A 22,854-nucleotide genomic window follows, 5' to 3' on the forward strand; every position below is an offset into this window, starting at 1 on the left:
TGCGCCCTGTGAGGATGAAAAGCTTTCAGCACGGATTGGAAACCAGTGCACTGATGGTGTTACCTAGTTTGGTCATGAGACGTCTGCAAGAAAACAGCCAAGTTCAGAAAGCGTTAAAAACCCCATAGCCCCCCCTCTTCCTCCTCCTCTGCTTTGCAAAACTCCTCTCCCTTCTAGCCACTGATGATGTTAGCTAGTTGGGTCATGAAATGTTTGCAATGGGAAATTCTGGGAGCTGAAGTCCCCAAGTCTTAAAAGTTGCCAAATTCGGAGAAACCCCCCCCCCATTTTATAGGACTCAGCCGAGCCAAAAACACACATAGCTGCAAAATAACGTTTTTTTTTTACATTTTGTGCAAGCACAGGGGTGCTTTGTGAATTTTTTGTACACTCCGAGTTTTTCTTTTTCTGCTTCGTTTTTGCAAATAATAATTTTAAAAATTGCAGCTCGGGGGGACATGTTGAGGTGGGGACCGAGCGGGTGTCCTCCCCGTTGCCCCAACAGCGCCTGAGCTACGTTTCCCTCTTCAACAAGCACCAAGAAAAACATTTCTCAAGTGTAAGGAACTATATTACAACACTCAAGAGCCTTTATATCGTGTTCCACGCAAACCCATTGGGGGGGACCATTTGGACAGATGAATTTGCCAGGAATAAAAAAAAAAAAAGATTTGGGGTGCTGGAAAGACACGTGACATTCCCCCCCCCCAGAATCAGAATTCTGCAACTTTGCAACAGATGGTTCAGTTTAATCTCAACCCCCCCTCCCCATTATTGGCCACGAATGCCCCCACCCTTCCTTTCCATTCATTGCCAGGGAGATTAATCATAGAGGATGTCCAGTTAATTCAAAAAACGGCGTTTTCAGCCCCCAGCGACCCCCCCTCCCTTCCTGGCTGAGAGTCCCTCTGTATTTGGGGGGGGGGTCACTTCTTCTCCGGGCTGCGGCTGCCCAAGGAGCGATCGGTGGCGATGCGGTTGACCCTCTCGAAGATGGCCTCGGGCGAGACTTCGGGGAGACCCCGGTGGAGGGGACACTCGTCCACCAGGCTGTTCATGGGGGTGGGGGGCAGCAGGGTGTCTTCTTCAGCCGCCTCCTCGCCCGGGCGGGGAGCCTTCGGGGCATCCTTGGCGGCTCCGCTGGCATCGCGGCTACCGGCGTCCCCCCTGGTGGGCGGGACGCAACGGGAGAGCTCGGGCTGCATTCTGGGGCTGCCGGGACGGGGTCGGTCCCACTGGCGCAGGAATTCCGGACGATGGGAAGGAGTTTCTTGCGGGAGGCACCGGAGTTGCCCTGCTGGTAGGCCCGGACGGTGGGGCAGGGGGTCTCCAGCTGCGACAGGCCGAGGGACGGGTTGCTACAGCGCTCCAAGGCTTGGCAGACCTGGGGAAAAGGCAGACACGAACCGTCAGAAGCTCTCCGGATTTCGGTTTTCCGCTTGGAAGCCAGCGGAGTGATGACGTTAACTAGTTTGGTCATGAGATGTCTGGAAGAAGACAACCAAGTTTAGAGAGCACCAGGGATCCCACAGCCCTCCTCTTCCTCCACTCTGCAAGCCCCATTCCTTTCGAGCCCTGATGACGTTACCAAGCTGGGTCATTGAAATGTCCTCAAGAAAACCGCCACGTTCGGAGAGCACCAGGGAGTTCCCATTTCAATCCCGAGCCAAACAACCACCCTCTTCTATTGAAACCACAGCTAGTCATCCTCTACAGCTGGTTATGCAAAGGGTAGACTGGCTCTGGAGCTGGAAGCTCCACCCTGGAAGGAAAGACGCTCCGGGAGGATCCGGAGTCCCGACTGATCAGACGGGGACCTCTTTAAGAGAGTCCGCAAACCAAACGCCTTCTCCCGCGCCCAAGGAACGGGTTTAAAGCTAGACTGCTCCTAAACGTGGAGGTTCTCTCGTGCTGGAAAAGCCGTATTTTTCCCAGGGAATCCTCTGAAATAAACCCACCCTTGTGGAGAAGTGGGACATCAGAGCAAATTATGCCCAAGTTTCTCCCCTGCCGGCTCCATTTTTACCAAACCCTTCACAACTCAAGATTTAACCAGCCAAAGGCAGAGGCTCTTCCCTCGCTCCTCTGCCCCGTCTAACCCCTAGCACCCACCTGGTCCTGAGAGCTTCCCGATAACGACGGACGCAAAGCGAGGCTGTTTCCCTCCACACCCACCCTGAGCTCCAAGAGGGCGTTTTCGGGCTTTGGCACACACAAAAAAGGGGAAGTTGGAGAAGGCGTCTCTTTTGCCGTCACCCAAGGATGACTCAGTGCCGGCACCGGGGAGCTGGTGAATTCAGGGTGGGGTGGGTGACTGGATGAAGGAGGCCGTTGGGGGCAAAGTTGCCCAAAAATGAAGGCATACAGACTCCCATGCCAGCTTCCCAAGGTTGGGCCAGGAAGAAAACTTTTTGCAACGGGGAAAACACTGAAATCTTTTATACCATGCCTGGTTCTCCCCCCCCCCCGCCCCCCAATTCCTTTTCTCCAAACTGGGCATTCTGCCATTCTAACCATTTTACAAAAAACCTCCTTTTTTTCCCCCCTCCATTAAAACCTGAGTCTCCTGCATGTCTAAAAAGCCTGGGGTGATTCCAAGCCCTTTTTTAAAAGCTTGCAGAGAAGTTACAGTTTGAAAGGCTTTTTTGGGGGGGGGGGGTGCCATGGATCAACTCATTTTTCCCTTTTTTTTCTGGTGAAACAAAAAGCAGCTAAAAACACGCTTCCTTTTTGTCTGAAAATCACAGGGTGGATTTATTCGGGGCGAGATTGAATTAAACAACACCGGCAAAAGTTTTAACTCCGGCGAGATTGAATTAAAACTCCACAGATTCCCGCGTCCGATATATTGGGGGGAAAACACCCGGGTGTGAAAAAGTGCAAACTTTGCACCGTAAATTGAATGTTTAGGGGGGGTCTCACAAAGCTGTCATTCATTGTCTCCGCAAGAGAACACCAGCAAGGCTTCAAAATACGTTTTCTTTTTAAGCAATGGTCAGCTTCTGAGTCAGGCCTCATCCCGGGGAAACTTCCATTAGCTAATGTTTCCTCACGCAAGGTGGCAGCCAAATCTTCAATTATTTATCTGCTTGGCAACACGGGTTAAAAGGTAAATAAGTCAAGAGGAAAAAAACAAAATAAAAAAAAACAAGAGAGGGTTTTGGACAGGAGGGGGGGGGGGAAAAACCAGAATCTAAAAAGCTTTGGAGAATAGTTAAGTTTCACATCTTGGGGTGGGTGGGTGGGAAAAAAACGCAAATCCGAGATTGGCCTTAGCGAGGTTGGTAGGAAAATAATTCCGAAATAAACCGGGATAAGAGAGGGGAGTTTTTGCATCTCATCCGAGCAAATCATAATCCTTCCTGAATGCACTTTGTCAAAAAAAAAAGTATTGCAAATTTTGCATTAAAATGGCTTTATTTTTTAACCACACATCCCTTACAAAGAAAAAATAAAATAAAATAAAACAAGAGATTTGGAAACGGGATGTTGAGCCTTTAACCGAAGCCAGATTGGTAGCCTCACCGTCGACAATAAATAAGGAGGACGATCCACATTTTTTGTGGCTGTCACCCCTTTCAAATTGCCGGCAATTTGCAGGGCAATGAAATAAGGGCGACAATTAAAAAGCCACAATGAAGCAACAAAGGCTGTGATGCATCGCCTCGCGCACGCTGGCGCAAAAGGGTCCCCCCTTTCTACCCTTCGGCTTCTCCTTTGGATGGATGATTCGAAGAAATCGGCAAAGAACGAAGAGGAGGGATTAAAATGGACTCCATCCATCGCTCCACTCTTGAAACCCTCCACTGTTGGCACCGGGTTCATTAAAACGGGGAAAAGGGGGGGGGATGAGGGTGTGGCAAAGGGGATTACAAAAGACCCCCCCCCCCAATTGCTTCGCTTACCTCTTGGACGGATCTGCTGCTGCCGCCTGGTGAGAACGATCATGCCTCTCCTTTCTCCGGCCGGCCCCCTCCCCACCGCTGCCCTGGCTCTTCCCCCCCGCGCCACCTGCCTGGACCTTTGGCTGTGGTTAATGAGTGACAGAAGCGCCAAGGGGCGCCTGCGTGGTGGAGGAAGTCTCCCCGCCGGAGAGACTTCGCAACCTGCCAAATAGGCTCTTTTCCCAAGAAGGGGAGGGGGGGTTTTCTGCCTGCTGGCCTCGCACCTTTTTTTCGGAGAGAGGGGGCTCCGTTTGGGAAGCTTGGGGGAAAAAAATAAAAATAAATGCAAATCCAAGATAGGGAAATAATTCCGAAATAAACCAGGCGAAAGAGGGGGGGACAAGAGGGACGGTTTGCATGCTCAACGATGCGCTTTGTGAGAAAGTTTGCGTGAAAAAAGGGTTCCACCACGAAACCGCGGAGGACAAAATCGCGCTCGACGAAAGCGCGCATTTGACGTCATCACAGCGCGACGAAAACATCGCGCTGGGATCGAAAAATGTAAAAATAAAGCGAAAACCTTACCCTAACCCCCCCAAAACTAACCCTAAACCTAACCCTTAACCTAACCCTAAATCTAACCCTAACCCTAACCCTAACCCTTAACCTAACCCTAAATCTAACGCTAAACCTAACCCTTAACCTAACCCTAACCCTAACCCTTACCTTTATGTGAATCGGCTTGCTTTAATTTTAATTTTATTTCAATTTGTAATTTTTTTCGTCGCGCTGTGATGACGTCAAATGCGCGCTTTCGTCGAGCGCGATTTTCTCCTCCGCGGTTTTGACGGGTCACGGAAAAAAGATGCTTTTCTAGGAGGAAGGAACTCACCGCCTCTTGCAATCCGGTTTGTGGGCTGTACACCGCCAGCTGCCGGAACGGCTTCTTGTGGTCGCCGAAGGAGATGGCCATAGTGATGAGGAGGTCGAAGCCTTTCTGGTGACAGAAGGAAGCCAGATCCTCTTCGACCCCCGGCCGGTGCAAGAAATCCTAAGGTTTAAAAACAGGGCGATGCAAACTTTTTAAAGGCTTGTGGACTTCAACTCCCAGAATTCCCCTGCATTCCCTCGTGGCCGGCTGGGGGAATTCTGGGAGTTTGAAGTCCACAAGCCTTTTAAAAGTGGCCAAACCTGGTTTTAGAGGAAGCGGAATAAGTTTACAAAAACGAGGTCCACTTAACGGCGACAGCAAGGGAAACCACTCGACGGGACGAAGTAATCTTGGGCTCAAATAACGGTCGTAGGACCGAGGACGCCTAAGCGTCCCTGCGGGATTCACACTCACCTGGAGACTCATGTAGATGGCGCTGATAGCCACGGTGGATTTTCTGCCGGCGAGGGTTTTCAAGTCCTTTCTCAGCATCTGCTCCGTGGTGAGGCCTGGGGGGGGGGGGGAGAGAGAAAGAGTCCCAATTTTTTGGGGGGGGCGGTGGGCATTCCTTCCAAGGGAGGAGGAGGGTCCCCTTGGCATGAACTTTTTAGCCCTTCATTTTGGGGAGATCGAGGGCGTTCCCGCCCCGCCCCCCGTCCCGCCTCCCAGTGGATTCTCAAACAGACCAGGATACGAAGCCCACATCATCCTGCCCCCCCTTAGCGCAGTGGTTAGGGTGTAGGCTACTTCAGCTGACTGTTATCTGCAGTTCGGCGGTTCAAATCTCACCGGCTCAGGGTTGACTCAGCCTTCCATCCTTCCGAGGTGGGTAAAATGAGGACCCGGATTGTTGTTGGGGGGCGATATGCTGACTCTGTAAACCGCTTAGAGAGACCTGAAAGGCCTATGAAGCGGTATATAAGTCTAACTGCTATTGCTATTGCTATCTATCTATCTATCTATCTATCTATCTATCTATCTATCTATCTATCTATCTATCATCTATCTATCTATCTATCTATCTATCTATCATCTATCTATCTATCTATCTATCTATCTATCTATCTATCTATCTATCTATCTATCTATCTCTATGTCTGCCTGTCTATCTGTCTGTCTGTCTATCTATCTATCTATCTCTATATCTCTGTCTGTCTATTATCTATCTATCTATCTATCTATCTATCTATCTATCTATCTATGTATCTATCTCTATATCTCTGTCTGTGTCTGTCTATCATCTATCTATCTATCTATCTATCTATCTATCTATCTATCTATCTATCTATCTCTATATCTCTGTCTATCTGTCTGTCTGTCTATCATCTATCTATCTATCTATCTATCTATCTATCTATCTATCTCTATATCTCTGTCTATCTGTCTGTCTGTCTATCATCTATCTATCTATCTATCTATCTATCTATCTATCTATCTATCTATCTATCTATCTATCTATCTCTATATCTCTGTCTGTGTCTGTCTATATCTATCTATCTATCTATCTATCTATCTATCTATCTATCTATCTATCTATCTATCTCTATATCTCTGTCTATCTGTCTGTCTGTCTATCTATCTATCTATCTATCTATCTATCTATCTATCTATCTATCTATCTATCTATGTATCTATCTCTATATCTCTGTCTGTGTCTGTCTATCATCTATCTATCTATCTATCTATCTATCTATCTATCTATCTATCTATCTATCTATCTCTATATCTCTGTCTATCTGTCTGTCTGTCTATCTATGTATCTATCTATCTATCTATCTATCTATCTATCTATCAATCAATCTATCGGATTGTTGGGGGCGATATGCTGACTCTCTGTAAACCGCTTAGAGAGGGCTGGAAGCCCTATGAAGCGGCATATAAGTCTAACTATTGCTATTGCTATTGCTTTGCAGGCGGCGATCCTGGGTCTTTTAAAAGAAAGGCCCCTCCCGGACCCTCCACCCACCCACCTGAAACATCAAACTTGGCTCTCTGCAAGGCGTCGAAGACACGGTTCCTCGGCTGCAGCTCGGAGAACGAGGACTCCAGCTGAGAGACGCAAAAGGCGTCCCTCGGGGTGACTTTGCCGGCTTCCACAGCCATGTTCACACAATCCAGCAAGATGGTTCCTGGGGGAGGGGGGGGGAGAGAAACACTGGGTTTTCCCAAGGAGGAACACACACACACACACACACACACACACACACACACACACACCCCCGCCCATTCAGGCCATCTTCCCTGCATTTTCCTGCCCATTTCAAACGGGCGCGGTTTGGGGTGTGTGTGTGTGTGAATTCGCCCAATTTGGCTCTCACCGTGGAGCAGTGCGGCAATTTGCCCGTCCAAGGTTGGCACCGGTGCTTGGAGGAGCCTCTCGGCTACCAGGGTGGTGCAGGAACCCACCGGCTCAGCCGTCACCTTGCAGGGAGGGGGCCTCATCCACTCCAGGGGTCGGTGGTCCATCACTTCCACCACGGAGGCCTCCAGCGCTGAGTCCTTGCTGGGGGGGAAAGGGGGCACAAGAGGTGGTGCGGCTAAGGACTCCCCATCCCATCAGCCCCTCGTCCGAAGTTGGTGGAGGTTTTAGGGAAGGGAGCCCAGCTGGGGGGACTTTGAGTAACTGGTAGTCCTCGAATTGGGACCACAACTGAGCTGAAAACGTCACTCGCTGTGAGACGTTCGTTAACTGAATTTTTGCCTCGCTTTACGACCTTTATGGCCAAGTTGCTAAGTGAATCTTTGCTCATCAGACGGTCGCCAAAGGGGATCACGTGTCTCCAGGGGCGTCATAAGTATGAGTCAGCTGCCAAGCACCTGAATTTTGACCCCGGGGGTGCCTGAACCGTCGTTAAGTGTGAAAAACGGCCGTAGGTCCAAGAGAAAAGAGGCCTGACATGCAACTTATGACCGTTTTCCACACATTTTTCGGAGGCCGTTTTTGGAACCGCGACATGACATTTTCCAGGGCTGTCGTAACTAAAGGAATGTCGTAACTCGAGGAAATGCCTGTGTCGTTTCGGCTGCTCCGATTGGCCTCCGAGGCAGCGACACGAGGGCTCTCAAATCGTAGGGATCTTGAGGGATCCACCACCCCACCACCCCCAGCTCTCTCGCCATCACGGATCCCTGGATTTCCACCCCGGAGGCAGAAGCGCAACGGATGGGCCGAGTGTCTCTCCCCCCCCCCCCCTCCTGGGTGGGGAGCCGCTCCGCTTACCGCCCACCTGGGCAGGATGTGGTGATCCACCAGAGTCAGGGAGAGCAGCCCGGCCTTCTGAAGCCCCGCCAGGTCGATTTCATCCCGGAAAACGAGGACGTCCTCGGGGATACGTTGCTGGCGGAGAAGGAAGGTGCTCTCGGTGCGCAGCGGGAAGTCACACCGCGGGATGTTGAGGACAGGGACGAAGGCCGCCTTGGGCTCCGGGGAGGTCTGTGGGGGGGCCACAAAAGGATCGTGGGAATAAAAATTTTGGGGGGACAACATTGGAGCATTGGGAAAAATTGTGTGTGGGGGAATTTTAAAATTGACAAGGAGAATATCAGATAGATAGATAGATAGATAGATAGATAGATAGATAGATAGATAGATAGATAGATAGATAGATAGTTAGATAGATAGATAGATAGATAGATAGATGATAGATAGATAGATAGTTAGATAGATAGATAGTTAGATAGTTAGATAGATAGATAGTTAGATAGTTAGATAGATTGATAGATAGATAGATAGATAGATAGATAGTTAGATAGATAGATAGATAGATAGATAGATAGATAGATAGATAGATAGATAGATGATAGGTAGATAGATAGATGATAGATAGTTAGATAGATAGATAGATAGATAGATAGATAGATAGTTAGATAGATAGATAGTTAGATAGTTAGATAGATAGATAGATGATAGATAGATAGATAGATAGATAGATAGATAGATAGATAGTTAGATAGATAGATAGATAGATAGTTAGATAAATAGTTAGATAGATAGATGATAGATAGATAGATGATAGATAGATAGATAGTTAAATAGATAGATAGTTAGATAGTTAGATAGTTAGATAGATAGATAGTTAGATAGATAGTTAGATAGATAGATAGTTAGATAGATAGATAGATAGTTAGATAGATAGATAGATAATTAGATAGATAGATAGATAGATAGATAGATAGATAGATAGATAGATAGATAGATAGATAGATAGATAGTTAGATAGATAGTTAGATAGATAGATAGATAGATAGATAGATAGATAGATAGATAGATAGATAGATAGATAGATAGATAGATAGATAGATAGATAGATAACGGAAAGTTGTACAAGTGTAATTGTGATTTTAGCGTTTAAAAAATGTTGACCATGAGGTGGCAGACAAATATATTGCTTTAAAAACGCCCCAAATGTCCGGGGTGTTCCTGGAAAGGGGGGGGGGGAGGGAGGGGCAGGTCTCTGTTTCCTCCTTGGGCCTCCCCCCCACCCTCTCTGGTGTGCGTCCAGCAGAGAGACCCCCGACCTGCACCCCGTTTTAATTCGGTGACATGGGATTCAGAGGAAGGGGCTGTGCTGGGGTGCCCCGGAGGGCCACGGGAAGGGGGGATGCAGGAGATGCGTAAGCAAATGAGGCAGGGGGCACCCGGGGGTTGGTGGAGTGGGAGCAGGCCCTGGCAAGATCGGAGCCCGGCGTGGCACAACGAAAGGCTGACCTTTGCCAAAAAGTAGGCGAGGACCAGAGCGGAGACCGTGGAGTCGAGATCGCAGGCTTCGTTGCCCAGCACCACATGGACAGCCCTTCCGCTCTGAACGTGATCCTGCCAGGGGACAGAGAAAAGCGATGAAACCAGCACAGCCGGACGCTCAACCGGTTCCCTCTCTCGGATGGGGATCCCGGCTCCCATAATCCTCAACGGCGACTGCTGCGTCCAAGGGGGTGGGCGGGCAGGAGTGGAAGATGGGCAGGAGGGACGAGAGAGAGAGAGGGGCGAGTGGCTTCGTTCTGCCCAAATTGGCTTGGCTTACAGGGTGGCACTGTGCCAGGCCCTCTGCCCTGGCCTTTAGTGGGAAGGGGCATCTTTGGGGGCAGCCACAGGAAGGAGAAGGTTCGGGCAATGCCAAAGGGTCACTTGGCGTTGCGGAGCGCAGGGGGGGGCTGAATTCGAGGGGGGGAAATTAGCCCTCCAGACTCGGCTCAGCCAGGCCAGGGGTGGCAGCGTCCACAAAGAGGGCACGATGCCACCTTTCAGAGGGGGGCAGATATGGGCACAGGGCCCCCGTTTCTAGCGCCCTCCTCCTCCAATCCTTCGCCAACCGAGCTGAAGAGGAGAAAGACCCCAGTGGGGGGGAAAAACCCGCTCCCATTTTTTCTGAATCAACTCAGTTGAGATTAGAACCGCAGATGGACGTGATTTTAGTTTTTATTTTTCACGAAGGAGGGCTTGCGAAAAGAAGACGGTGCCGCTTTCAAATCCATTTTGCCAGCCATTAATTAGGGAGCTTCCCCTCCCACCCACCCACCCCCCGCCCCCTCTCTTGGCAAACAAACTCTGGTTTCCCAGCACCGGGGCAGAATGTCGGAAGACGTCAGCCGATAAGCCACGCGAAGGCTTAAAAGGTGGCCAGGGCGAAGGTTTAAGAGCCGTGGCAGATGGCCGGTGGGGGCAGGCCGGAAACCGCAACGGAGTGGAAAAGCTGGAGAGACGAAGGGGCAACGAGGCCGCCAGCAGAAAGGGTGGAGGCCCCTGGACTTAATGACCGTGCTGCTTAACGCCGGGTTTTTCTGGTGCGGCCATAACTCGAGGACTACCCTGTATGAAATGTTCCGGACGTTAGTGCAAAATGTTTGTCTTAGAGCAGAGAGGGAGGCGAGTTTAAAGTTGGCACTTTTAAGACTGGTGGACTTCAACTCCCAGAATGCCCCCCCCCCAGCCAGAAAGGGGAATTCTGGGAGTTGAAGTCCACCAGTCTTAAAGTGGCCTAACTGGACAAATTCTGCCCCCCCCCCCAGAGGGGCAGCCAAGGTGGAAGGGGTGTCCAATTGGGGCTGGAGGGCCAGGGAGCCACGAGATCGGACCCTCCGGCCAGGCGTGGCTCTGCCCACGTGGCCTCTGTGCCAGAGAGGATGCCAAGCAGACGGGCACAAGCAGCTGACTCAGCCCGGCCCAGGGAACACAAGGCGGTGAATCATCCCACCGCAGACGGGGGGTCAAAAGAAGGCTGGGGGAGGGGGGTCACCTCCCCCCCCCACAGGGGGCTGGGAAAAGCTGCCCCCCCCTGCAGAATTCGAATCCAGCCCCAAGCTCCTTCTCGCTCCGCTCCCCGCCTCATTCCTGAAGGCAGCAGAGGGGGAGCGTTCACACGGCTGCCGGTCTCTACCTCCTTAGCCACGGAAGGGGATGATGGGCGTCAGATCCTGCCCATGCAGGGCGGGAATGATGGGAGGTTAGAGCAGTCAAGCCTTCTCTCCCCCCTCCCACAAAATTTTTTACTAAAACTCAATAAGGGAGATTTATTACCCAAAATAAATAAACTAAAACTCAATGAGGGACATGGTGGGAGTCCAGCCTTGGCAGGAGGGGAGGGTGGGGATGATGGGAGTCGGGTGGATGCTGCCCATGTGGCAGAGGATGATGGGAGCCGGAATCATTCTAAACCAAGTGGACTGCCAGGAGTGGCTGGGGAAGATGGGAGCTAAAGTCTAGCCTCCTCGGGAGCGGTGGGTGGGGATGATGGGAGTCAGATCCTGCCCGTGCAGGGGTTGGGTGGTGGAGATGATGGGAGTTGGAGTAGTCCACTGGGCAGGAGATGGGTTTACATTTAAAACCAAATAAGGAAACTGATGGGAGTCAGAATCGCCTAGCCTTCGCAGGAGGAGGGTGGGGATGATGGGAGTTGGGTCCCGGCCATGTTGCAGTGGTGGGCAGGATGATGGGAGACAGAATCATTCTAAACCAGCTCCAGGAGCGGCTGGGGAGGATGGGAGCTAGAATCTAGCGGTCCCAAGAAGTGACAGAGGGGAGTCAGAGTGGTCCAGAGCAGGTGGGGGAATGTCAGGAGCGGCTGTGGAGGATGGGAGCTGGAGCCCAGCCTCCTCGGGAGCGGTGGGAGGGGGTGATGGGAGTCAGATCCTGCTCCTGTCGAAGCAGTGAGTGGGGATGACGGGCCGGCAGAGATGCCAGCAACGGCTGGGGATGATGGGACAGAGAGAGCAGATCCCAGGGGAGCGGACGATGGGGCTGGTAGTCCTCCCCGGGCGCGCGGGCGGGGGGGGGGTACCTGAAGGGCGGCCCTGCAGCCTGCCAGGAAGCTCTCCATGGCTCCCCACCGCCCGGCCGCACGTGTGAACGGAGAGCGCGCCCGGACACGTGTCGAGCCGACCTGCTGGCGGGCGGGCGGCGGGAGGGGCCGGAACAGCCGCGCCTGATTGGGCGGCGGGGGGAGGCGGAAGGGCGCGCCTTCACCCGACGCTCTGCGCAGGCGCGGGGGAGGCCTCCTCCTCCTCCTCCTCCTCCTCCTCCCCCCCGTCGGAAAAAAGGGCGTGGCTGAAGCACGCGCTTTCCCGGCTACGTCACCGCAGGCGGCTCTGCCTACCTTGCAGGGCGGGCGGTAAGCTTTGGGTGCAAGTGGGGGGGCGCGTGGAAGCGGGTTTTGTGCACCGTGCACGGCCGTCTGAACGCGTGTTTTGAACGTGGGGATGGGGTTGGGGGGCTGCAATTCCTTATTCTTGGGCAGATTTCTTGCGCAGCCTTCCTGGGAGCCCCCGGAGCCCCCCCTCGCTGTGCTCCCCCCCCCACGCTCGATCCTGGGCTTCTCCAGACTTTTTGCAGCCCTCGAGCCCCGTGGGCGCTTCCCGATCCCCCCTTCCTCCTGCGGCTGTTTGGGGGAGAGACCCCCAAAAGCCCCCCAACCCAAAGCTCAACTGGTAAAGCCTTGCACCCCCCTCCAGGCACCGCGTGGCGCCGCTTGCAACGCGACCCCCTCCGCCTTTGCAAACCCTCATTGTTTCATTGGGGACCCCCAAAGCCCCCCCCCCAATTGCCTTGATCAAAGCGAGATCTGCGCCTTTCCTGAACCCCCCCAATGGGTCCCTTGCAGCCTCTGGCAAAGCCTTCCTCCTCCTTCTCCTCCTCCTCTGGCTGCTACTTTTGTTTCAATTCTCCCGTTTTTTATTTCCCTTGGCTGGCTACACAGTTTCCTTCCTTCCTTTGTTCTCTTCCGATCCCTCTTTTCTTTCTCTCCGCCCCCCCACCACAAAAAGGCTTCCCCTACAACGCCCCAGCGCCCGCTGCGGTGCCTCCTCCCCTCCCATAGATGTCCCTGCAGAAAGGGGCGAGGCTGGGCAGAAGAAAACCCAGCTAGGCTTTCATATTTTTTTGTTTTTTTTTAAAGGGGGGGGTGGTGTTTTTCCCCCCCTTCTGCCAGTCTGGGATCCTCCCAGCCTCAGCCTAACACAGGGGGGGCGGGAGGGGGGGTGGCAAGAAGAGGAAAGGAAGGAGAGGAGGAAGCTATCCGGCATACACACACACAAAAAAAACAAGATTTATGCCCAGGAGGATTGGAGCAGGAAAATCCAGGTATGGCGTATCCCAAGTCCTCCTTCAATCCCTGACCCTGCTTGCTGGAGGAGGACTAGGATTCGAACCCGGAGCCGGAGCCTCCTCGGGTGCCTGGGTTTTGTCCCGGCTGCCTGGCACCCCTTTCTTCCCAGATTCTCCTCCCTGGCACCCTGGCAGGGTTGGTGGGTCTTAAAAAGAGGGGGCTGCCCCATGCCAAGTGGGTTTCCCCCAGCTGAGCCTCTGCCTGCCCCCCCCACCACCACCACCAGGGTTGGGGAGCAAAGGGGGGGGGGCGAATGAGGTGCTCTTTCCCACCCACCCCAAAAAGGGGAAACGGCGTCTTTTGACCCAGCCGTCCTCCCCCCCTCTCTCCTTTTTTTTTGCAAGCAGCCAAAACTGTCGACATCTCCGCTGTGCAACAGTTTTCTTCGTAAACAAAACTTTCCGGCAGAACCAAAGGGGTGGGGTGGGGGGATCCACTGGATCCATTAAGGGAGAGATATTTTTTGGGGGGTGGGAGTGGAGAAGGGATTTTAAAAAACCCTGTGGAATTTACGAGAAGAGGAGAACGGACTGAATTCTTGACGTGGGTAGCTGGACTTCCTGCCTTGGGGGGGGGCAGGTTAAACCTTGCAAGGTGGGTGGTGGGGGGGGGCTGCGTGGATCAGGGACCCTTATTTTTTGCAAGGCTGGGGAGTATGGGAGTTGAAGTCCCCCGCCTGAGCAAGGCTCCCCACTCTCAGTGCGTTTCAGATGGGCCACGTTTGCAAAGCGACAAGGTGGGAGCGGAGTGGGGGGGGGGAGAATCAGCGGAATCAACATCTTTGGGGTGGGCCTCCCTCCCTTCCCTCCCTCCCTTCCCTCTCCCCTGCCTCCCCCCCTCTGGAAGCTTCCAGCTGTTGCTTAAAAAGCAGCGAGGTGTTTTTGTCAAAATACTGGTTGGGTGGCTTTGTCAGCAAGGTAAATTCTTGCCTGTATTTAGACACACACACACACACAAACACACACACACAATGTCATCAGAGGGCTGCGGCTGTCTTGTTTTCTTCCTGGGTGCAGCAGCCGATGATTTCTTCCAGATGTTGCGTCTCTGGCATTTCCTGCTGTGGCCCTTTCCTGGATGGCCCGGGAACAGCTGGATGACCTCTGGTCGGCCCCCAGGCCTGTCTTTGGGTGCATTCCTTGGAAACATCTGGAGGCTGTTGCGCCCAAATCTCCAGGGCAAGAAGAAGAGAGTCCAGATGTCCAGGGAGGTCAGCAGGGGGTTCTGTAAAAAACCCTCAAAAGTCAGACGTGTTGAGAGTTTGAATTGTGGGTGGTTTTGCGTACGAGTGATTCTCAATTTACAAACCATCGTTTAGGACTGAAAAATGGGACTTGTCCCTTCTCCCCACTTTTCCTCTGTCTGTCACAACATCCCCACAGCTGTGGGATCAAAATTTGGGCACTTTTCCAGATGAATAGAAAGAGACAGCAAGGCAGGTAAAGGGTTGTGGGGGGAAAAAAACAGATTTTTCTAACTTGTTTAATTGGCTCTTTTCCTAGGCTCAGAGCTGGCTGTTAAAATCCCTGCGTTTCCCACAAACACAAACCCCTCTCTCGGCTTTGGGCCATGAAGCTGGGGAAAAGTAGATTTCTTAGACGTCCGTTTGGAGAAAGGAAAGCCCAAAGCTGACCAAGACAAAACAGGAATCACCTCCCAACACTCTTGGTGAGCTTCAAGGACAAAAACAATCTTTGAAACCTAGAATTTCCGTTCTACTCATCCGTTAAAAATTAATGCCCTGAAAAAAGTCACTGGGATTTTGGTGTGTGTGTGTGTGCACGTTTGGCTTTCTATATATTTTTTATTTTTTTTTTGAAAAAGAAAAGCTTTAAGATATCACCTGTAGGGAAAACTCACCGCCTTTTTAATCCTTTTTAAAAAAGAAAATTCACGAGCATAAATTTCTTTTATTGTAAGGGTGGCTTTGATATTATTTTTTTCTCTCTCAAAAAGAAATGCATTTTGTATTCCTTTTTCTGGGATAAGGAAGACATTTTCCTTTTTTTTAAAAAAAGAGGTTTTTTTTTGTCTGTTGATCCTTATCCAAGGTCACGAGAGACACACGAACGCACCTGGGTTTTAAATAATTAAGTGTAAAATTGGGGAGAAGAAAAATGGCAGTATTGAATGTTCAATGACCCATTCCCAGGAACTGGCAAGTGAAAATAAAAAAAGAAAAGAAAAACCAAATAAATTAAGGGACTTTTTGAGCAGTTTGCATCAAATGTTCATCAGTGCCTAACCAAAGGAGAAAAAAAAATAGATCCAGCCAATAAAACCTCGTGCCATGCGCAATTTTAATAAAACGGGCGTCTGCTTATAAGCCAAGATCGGAAAGGAATTATTAAGGGCGAACACAGAACCCCAGTTAAAAGTTTTCGGTGACGTTTCCGCATTTTTGGCTGTTGGGAAAGGAAAACGCAAACTATCGTTCCTGCTATTGTTAAAGAGAACTTGCTTTTCACGTCGGCGAAGAAGACCTCAAATTTATTTGAGGAAAATTGAGAATTGAGAAGCCAAAGGACGAGGATTCTTGATGGAGACCGACGTGCCAACTGCAGAAGAAGCTCGGAGGGAGACGGAGCCCGCCGAATCTGGGCCCCCGGAGCCCACAGAGGCCGGCGTGGGTGGCGAGGAGGTGGTTGCTTCTGCCCTCCTTGCGGGGGCTGTGGAGGAGACCCCAGCCCACCTCGCCAAGGATGGCGACCCCCAGGAAGATGATGGGCGGCTTCCCACTGTAGAAGCCACCGAAGGCGTGCAAAAGGAGGGACCCCCATTGGAAACCGAGGAAGGCCCCCCTGTGCCAGCCTCTCCGGAGCCCGCCAGCTGCGACCCAGCCGAGGATGCCCCCAAGCCGCGCCCGTCTCCAGCCAGCCAGCCCAAGGGGCCGGACTTCTACTGCGTGAAATGGATCACCTGGAAGGGCAAAAGGACGCCCGTCATTATGCAGAGCGAGAACGGTCCCTGCCCGCTTCTGGCCATCATGAATATTCTTTTCCTGCAGTGGAAGGTAAAAAGGGGCACGGGGAAGTGGGGCACACCCTACATGGAGGCCGAGAACCAGTGGTGGTGGTGGGGGTCTCAATTCTTCCTTCCCACCTTCCCAGGTGAAGCTGCCAGCCCAGAAGGAAGTGGTCACCTCGGACGAATTGATGGCTTACCTCGGTAAGGAGGCCCGTCGCAGTTGGCACCTCTCCACTCCCGGGCAGTACCCACCTTCCAGCATCTCCTTCCATCCCTCCCTTTTTTCCCCCCCTTCCGCGCAACCACCCTGCGAGGTAGGCCAGCGTAGGGAGCGCCCAAGGGGAGCGATGGTCGTTGGCCTTCGGATGACCAAGTAATCCTGAATGTTTCTGGAGGTTGGTGGGGGTCTTTCTTAGCTAGAATGGGGCAGTTGTGGGTCTTCCCTCAAATAGGCACGAAGAAGAGGGCGTGATAAGGTCTCCTGCTTGAGCAAGGGGGGGGGTCAGACTAGAAGACCTCTGGGGTACCTTTCCAGCCCTGGGATTCTCTATGCTGTGTGTTCTCTCCTCCCAGCGCTCTTTTTTTCCCCCTCTGCACCACCAGCCTTCCTGAATCCCCCCCCCCCCAGTGGAAGGCCTTTTGAACAGACCCCTCCTCCCTCCCCCTAACTGAGGGGGTCTCTTCCCCATTTCTGCCCCTGCAGGGGATTGCATCCTGTCCATCAAGCCCCAGGACCAAGCGGAGGCCGTCCAGCTCAACTTCCAGCAGGCGAGTCCGTTTGTTTCGGGGCATATCCACGATGGGGCCGTTTGGGGTCTCCAATTTTCCCAGGGTTTCCGGGGCCCCTTTGAGAAAAATGTCGGCTTTTCTTCCCGCGCAGAACGTCAATGACGCCATGACGGTCCTCTCCAAGCTCTCCACAGGGCTGGACGTCAACGTGAGATTCACGGGAGTCTCGGATTTCGAGTACACCCCCGAGTGCATCGTTTTCGACCTCCTCAACGTCCCCCTATATCACGGCTGGCTGGTGGATCCCCAGGTGGGCGGCTTCGCTCCCCCCGGCGTTAGGTTGGGGGGGGCAGAGCTCTGGGAACGGGGGCGAGATGAAATCACAGGCTTCCGCACGGCCCCAGGCCTTGGCATAAATTAGAATTTCTCGACTGCGGCCCCTTTAAGAGGTCTGGACTTCAACTCCCAGAATTCCCCAGTCAGCAATTCTGGGAGTTGAAGTCCAGACCTGGCTGGGGAATTGTGGGAGTTGAAGTCCAGGCCGGGCTGGGGAATTGTGGGAGTTGAAGGCCGGGCTGGGGAATTCTGGGAGTTGAAGTCCAGACCTGGCTGGGGAATTCTGGGAGTTGAAGTCCAGGCCGGGCTGGGGAATTGTGGGAGTTGAAGTCCAGACCTGGCTGGGGAATTGTGGGAGTTGAAGTCCAGGCCGGGCTGGGGAATTCTGGGAGTTGAAGTCCAACTACTTCCCCCCCAATGGATAGACCACAGACTTCACTTCAGGGGAGAAAAAGAAGCCAGGCTACTAGTCCTCATGGAGAAATGTGAAAATCTGGCTCTTTGCAAGGTTTTGGAAGGCTCAAAGCCACAAGAGAGAAGTGTAAACTTCTTGTTTCTAGGCCCGTTCTTGTGTCCTCTCTCAAAACTGCCCTGTAGGCGGTTCCCCTCCCCGACACCAACAACATCCCTGCAGAGTAGCACTGAAACGCAGGCATGCCAACCCAGTTCTTGCTGTGCCCACTTCTGCCTGCACCCCACTTTTTAGGGTGAGCATTTCTATCTCTCCCCAGATTCTTGAGGTGGCCGGAGCCGTCAGCAAACTGAGTTACAACCAGCTGGTGGAAAAAATCATCACCTGTAAACAGTCTAGCGACCCAAACTTGGTGACGGAAGGTAAGATTAAGGGGGGGCTAGGCCCAAATCACCTTTTCCAAATTGGGGGGGGCTCTTTGGGGGGCACTGCTGGTAGCTGGCAGGCCTGGCAAGGCGTCTTAGAAGCCTCTATAAAACAGGTGGCTTGAAGCCTCTGAAGAGGTCAACCTGGGCACCTTTTAAGATTTGTGAACTTCAATTCCCAGAATTCCCCAGCCAACTTTAAGCCTTGTGGACTTCAACTCCCAGAATCCCACAAGGCTTGAAGTTGGCTGGGGAATTCTGGGAGTTGAAGTCCACAAGGCTTAAAGTTGGCTGGGGAATTCTGGGAGTTGAAGTCCACAAGGCTTTTAAAGTTGGCTGGGGAATTCTGGGAGTTGAAGTCCACAAGGCTTACAGTTAGCTGGGGAATTCTGGGAGTTGAAGTCCACAAGGCTTTTAAAGTTGGCTGGGGAATTCTGGGAGTTGAAGTCCACAAGGCTTTTAAAGTTGGCTGGGGAATTCTGGGAGTTGAAGTCCAGAAGGCTTAAAAGTTGGCTGGGGAATTCTGGGAGTTGAAGTCCACGAGGCTTACAGTTAGCTGGGGAATTCTGGGAGTTGAAGTCCACAAGGCTTTTAAAGTTGGCTGGGGAATTCTGGGAGTCGAAGTCCACAAGGCTTTTAAAGTTGGCTGGGGAATTCTGGGAGTCGAAGTCCACCGCTCTTAAAAGTTGTCCAGATTGGAACACCACCACCTCCGCTATAAAAGGACGAATGGGCTCATTTGTCCCCCCCTTCCTCCATTTTCCCCCTCCCCCCCAGGCCTGATTGCCGAACAGTTTTTGGAGTCCACGGCATCGCAGCTGACCTACCACGGGCTGTGCGAGCTCACGTCCACAGTGAAAGAAGGGGAACTCAGCGTTTTCTTCCGAAACAACCACTTCAGTGCCATGATCAAGCACAAGGTATTTTCCGAATATACTGTTTTTATTTTCCACTTTCATATAAATCGCATGTATACTATTCCATAGCCAATATCCTATTGTATTAAGTAGTAATTACATCAGTTCCTCTTGTCATCAACGCCCAGAAAGATAAAAACCCATTATTAGCTCTTCTGCTCTCCATACACCTCTTTCTTCTACCTCTCTCTCCTACCTCCTTTCTTCCCTCCATCATCCTTTCCTACTCTACTTCCCCTTCCTTTCTCCTTCTCCTCTCTCTTCATTCCACTCCTCCTTATCCTCCTCATCTTCCCCCTTACCCTCTCTCCCATCCCTCTCTTCCCATCTTCCTTCTCTCCTCTGCTTCCCACTCTTCCTCTCATTGGTGTATTTCCGCTTCTGAGCAAACTCCATTCTATGTTGATGGCATTTATGCTTCCGTATCAATATACATAACATATCTTAGTTTTAAAGAAGAAATAAGAGAAGACAGTATACATGTGCAATCATATTACTTTATTTACTCTCCTATCCCTCTCTTCCTATCTTTCTTCTCTCCTCTGTTTCCCACTCCTCCTCTCATTGGTGTATTTCTGCTTCTGAGCAAACTCCAATCTATGTTGGTGGTATTTATGCATCCATATCCATAGAAAGTTTTTATTTTCCATTTTCATAACATATAATCGCATGTATACTATTCCATAGCCAATATCCTATTGTGTTAAGTAGTAATTACATCAGTTCCTCTTGTCATCAATGCCCAGAAAGATAAAAACCCATTATTAGCTCTTCTGCTCTCCATACACCTCTTTCTTCTGCCTCTCTCCTACCTCCTTTCTTCCCTCCATCATCCTCTTCTACTCTACTTCCCCTTCCTTTCTCCTTCTCCTCTCTCCCCTTACCACTCCTCCTTACCCTCCTCATCTTCCCCCCTTACCCTCTCTCCTATCCCTCTTTTCCCATCTTTCTTCTCTCCTTTCCCACTCTTCCTCTCCTTCACTTGGTGTATTTCAGCTTCTAAGCACAAGATATTTTTATTTCCTGGAGAAATGGCAGATTTATGGTGATTGAAAATGGCTGGGGCTCCACAACTGTATTGTTCCTGAAGAATAAACATAATTATTAATTTCTTCCTCCTTTCTTTCCCGCTGGGCTTCAGAGCCACCTCTACCTGCTGGTGACTGACCAAGGCTTCCTCAATGAGGACCAGGTCACCTGGGAAAGCCTGCACAACGTGGACGGAGACAGCTGCTTCTGTGATGCCGAATTCCACCTGAGCCACGCGCTGGGCAAGGAGGCGGCGGGGGGCTCCCCGGTCGACCAGAGGCAGGTGGATCAGGTATGCCAGGGGCAGGGAGTGGGGGGCTAGCAGAGGGGGCTCCCTTGTGCATCGCCTTCCCCGGTGGGATCGCTCCGAGAACAGGGCCCCGGGGAGAGGGATCTTGGCTGCCAGGGTCTCCAGCCTCTGGAGGGGCTCCTAAGGGAGGGGGCTGCTCCGAGGCACGTTTTGGGGTTCTCCTTCCTGGCCCAGAGCCCCCTTGAAGCCGTAAAGCTGGCAGGGTATAAAAGGAGAGTTTTTTGGGGAGCAGATCGTAGCAATTGTGAAGTAGATGCTAGGGGGGATTCGGGTGTCAGTGAGCTGTCTAAGGCAGGGGTCTCCAAACAGGGAGCCTTGTGGACTTCAACTCCCAGAATTCCCCAGCCAAGATTTTTTTATGGACTTCAACTCCCAGAATTCCCCAGCCAACTTTTAAGATTTTTATGGACTTCAACTCCCAGAATTCCCCAGCCAACTTTTAAGATTTTTTTATGGACTTCAACTCCCAGAAATTCCCCACCCAACTTTTTAAGAACAACTAGCTGGGGCATTCTGGGAGTTGAAGTCCACAGGGCTTAAAGTTGCCATGTTTGGAGACCCCTGGCCTAAAATGTGTGGATAAGAAGCAGGTGGCTTTTCTGACCCCCCTCCCTCCCTGTTTTTCTCTACACCCCCCCCCCCAGGACTACATGATTGCCTTGTCCCTCCAACGCCAACAAGGGGGGCCCCCTGCCATGAGTGACCTGGAGTTGGCACAGCAGCTGCAGCAAGAGGAATATCAGCAGCCCCCTCCGCCGAGCCCCCTCCCCTCCCCGGCGGCACAGGTACGGAGAGACACCCCCCCCCCTGCACACACACACACCCGTGCCTGGTTTTGAAGGTAATTCTCCCCCTCCCCAATTAACCCCTCCCTTGTCTTTCTTGTCCTGCTTTTAGGGGAGAAGCCCCCCCACCCCCCGCCCCGCCGGAGAGCGCCGACAGCGGCAGAAGTTGGACACGGACTGCACCGTCCTTTGAGGCCAGCCCACAAGCCCCCCTCCCCTTTTCCTTCCAGGGCCTGCAACTGAGAAGGACACCCCCTCCCCTCAATTTGCTACAAGGGACACTTGGATCGGGCTTTCCTGCAACACCAAAAATGCTTCGGAAGTGGGGTGGGGGGTGCAGGGACAGTAGGAGGGGCCTCTGCTTCTCCCACCCAGGGTCAAAGTGGGGAGGGGGCCAGAGGAGCAAAGAGGAGGCTTATCCTGGCTCCGGTTCAATTGAGGGGGTGGGGGGGTGTCTCCCGTGTGATTCTTGTGGGGGTCCGAGAGCCTTCGGGATGACGGGGGTGTGTGTGTCCCCCACCTCACCGGCACCCCTGAAAAGCCGAGCCCTCGACGGCCACAGATGAGGGACAGCACTCAAAGTTACGACCGGAGCAATTCAACAGATTTTTTCCCCCGACGGGAACCTGGATTTCTCTGCCAAAAGCACCTTTTTTTGAGGGTGGGGGGGCCGTTTAAACTCCGTTCACCCCCCCCTTCTCAAAGGCAGCCGAAGCGAGGCAGCCGAAACGAGGTCAAGCTTTCTCTCTCTCCTTTTTTCCCTCTTTCTCTTTCTCTCTCTCTCTCCTGGTTTTCGAGGGCTACATATTGTACGACTAAATTCTCAAATCACTTCCGCCTCCGTTTCCGAGTCGATTAATCGATTAATCCTGCCTCTGTTTACATTGGAATAAAGCAGTCCTTCTTGAAAGAGCGTGTTTGAATCTCCCCTGGGGTAATCCACTGGGTCCCAAAGAGATCTTGTGCCTGGTTTATTTTTTATTTATTTTACAAGCAACGTTACGGGAGGAGCAGAATGTTTTTTTGGAGGGGGGAAAGAGGAAGGGTGTACGGGTTGCACAGGCATATGGGGTGGGGCTGTGGCTGATGGGTTGGGTGGGGGTCCCTTGGGGCGGGAGGAAACGGGGCTGGAGGGAGCAGAAGCGGATCTCTCGAGGGTGGGATGTAAAGTTAAGCCTCTTTGTAGGAATCTAACCCACCCCCCCGGCCCCTAAAATGCCATCAGACTGGAGTAGTATGTAATGCAGGGTCCAATTTCCCAAACTGGCCAATGAGAAGCCCACCGGCATTTCCCCCGCGGCAGCTAATCAGAGGTAGATTGCTCCTGACGCTGGAGGCTTTATCGGTCTTCTCTGCTAATTTATTACCCCCCCCCCCGGCCTTTTTCAGCTCTGGCCTGGATTTTTGTCTCTAAATTCCCCCTTCCACATACCCCCAAGCCCCTGGAAAGCATTGGAAGAATTTGGGGTGGGGTTGGGGGGGGGAGAAAGAGAGAGGTAGAAACCTGTCCAACCGGTCAGGCTGAATTCCAC

At 52.1% G+C, this 22,854-nt stretch overlaps 2 protein-coding genes across 3 annotated transcripts; one reads left to right on the plus strand and one right to left on the minus strand.

Annotated features, from left to right (window-relative positions):
* Positions 1–728: 728 nt before the first annotated feature.
* Positions 729–12,234, minus strand: PRUNE1 (prune exopolyphosphatase 1). The gene is given in 9 exon segments (XM_087705012.1): positions 729–1,252; positions 1,255–1,384; positions 4,777–4,935; positions 5,230–5,324; positions 6,786–6,944; positions 7,134–7,318; positions 8,043–8,248; positions 9,524–9,628; positions 12,090–12,234. Coding segments are annotated over 9 exon segments (1,404 nt in total). The 5' UTR covers positions 12,129–12,234; the 3' UTR covers positions 729–926.
* A 109-nt stretch (positions 12,235–12,343) lies between these two features.
* MINDY1 (MINDY lysine 48 deubiquitinase 1) lies at positions 12,344–22,232 on the plus strand. Of its 2 annotated transcripts, none has more exons than XM_087705014.1 (10): positions 12,344–12,419; positions 14,915–16,425; positions 16,523–16,580; positions 17,083–17,147; positions 17,260–17,418; positions 18,176–18,278; positions 19,059–19,201; positions 20,340–20,519; positions 21,182–21,322; positions 21,435–22,232. In XM_087705014.1, exons 2-10 carry the CDS (start codon positions 15,952–15,954, stop codon positions 21,513–21,515), a joined length of 1,404 nt encoding a protein of 467 aa, XP_087561140.1. In that variant the 5' UTR covers positions 12,344–12,419; positions 14,915–15,951; the 3' UTR covers positions 21,516–22,232. The 2 variants fall into 2 exon arrangements, with proteins under 2 accessions (XP_087561140.1, XP_087561139.1); XM_087705013.1 differs by lacking the exon at positions 12,344–12,419 and adding an exon at positions 13,225–13,387.
* The last annotated feature ends 622 nt before the right edge of the window (positions 22,233–22,854 follow it).

The sequence above is a fragment of the Thamnophis sirtalis genome, unplaced genomic scaffold (assembly GCF_051295495.1).
Source record: "Thamnophis sirtalis isolate CommonGarterSnake01/CBP01778 unplaced genomic scaffold, rThaSir2_p1.2 scaffold_2, whole genome shotgun sequence".
Classification (NCBI taxonomy): Eukaryota; Metazoa; Chordata; class Lepidosauria; order Squamata; family Natricidae; genus Thamnophis; species Thamnophis sirtalis.

Excerpts from the sequence above, each read along its gene's own strand:
- MINDY1 (XM_087705014.1), top strand. The coding sequence starts at position 15,952 with ATGGAGACCGACGTGCCAACTGCAGAAGAAGCTCGGAGGGAGACGGAG. Across the intron at positions 16,426-16,522 it reads TTCTTTTCCTGCAGTGGAAG|GTGAAGCTGCCAGCCCAGAA; the intron begins GTAAAAAGGGGC and ends CCACCTTCCCAG. Across the intron at positions 20,520-21,181 it reads ACCAGAGGCAGGTGGATCAG|GACTACATGATTGCCTTGTC; the intron begins GTATGCCAGGGG and ends CCCCCCCCCCAG.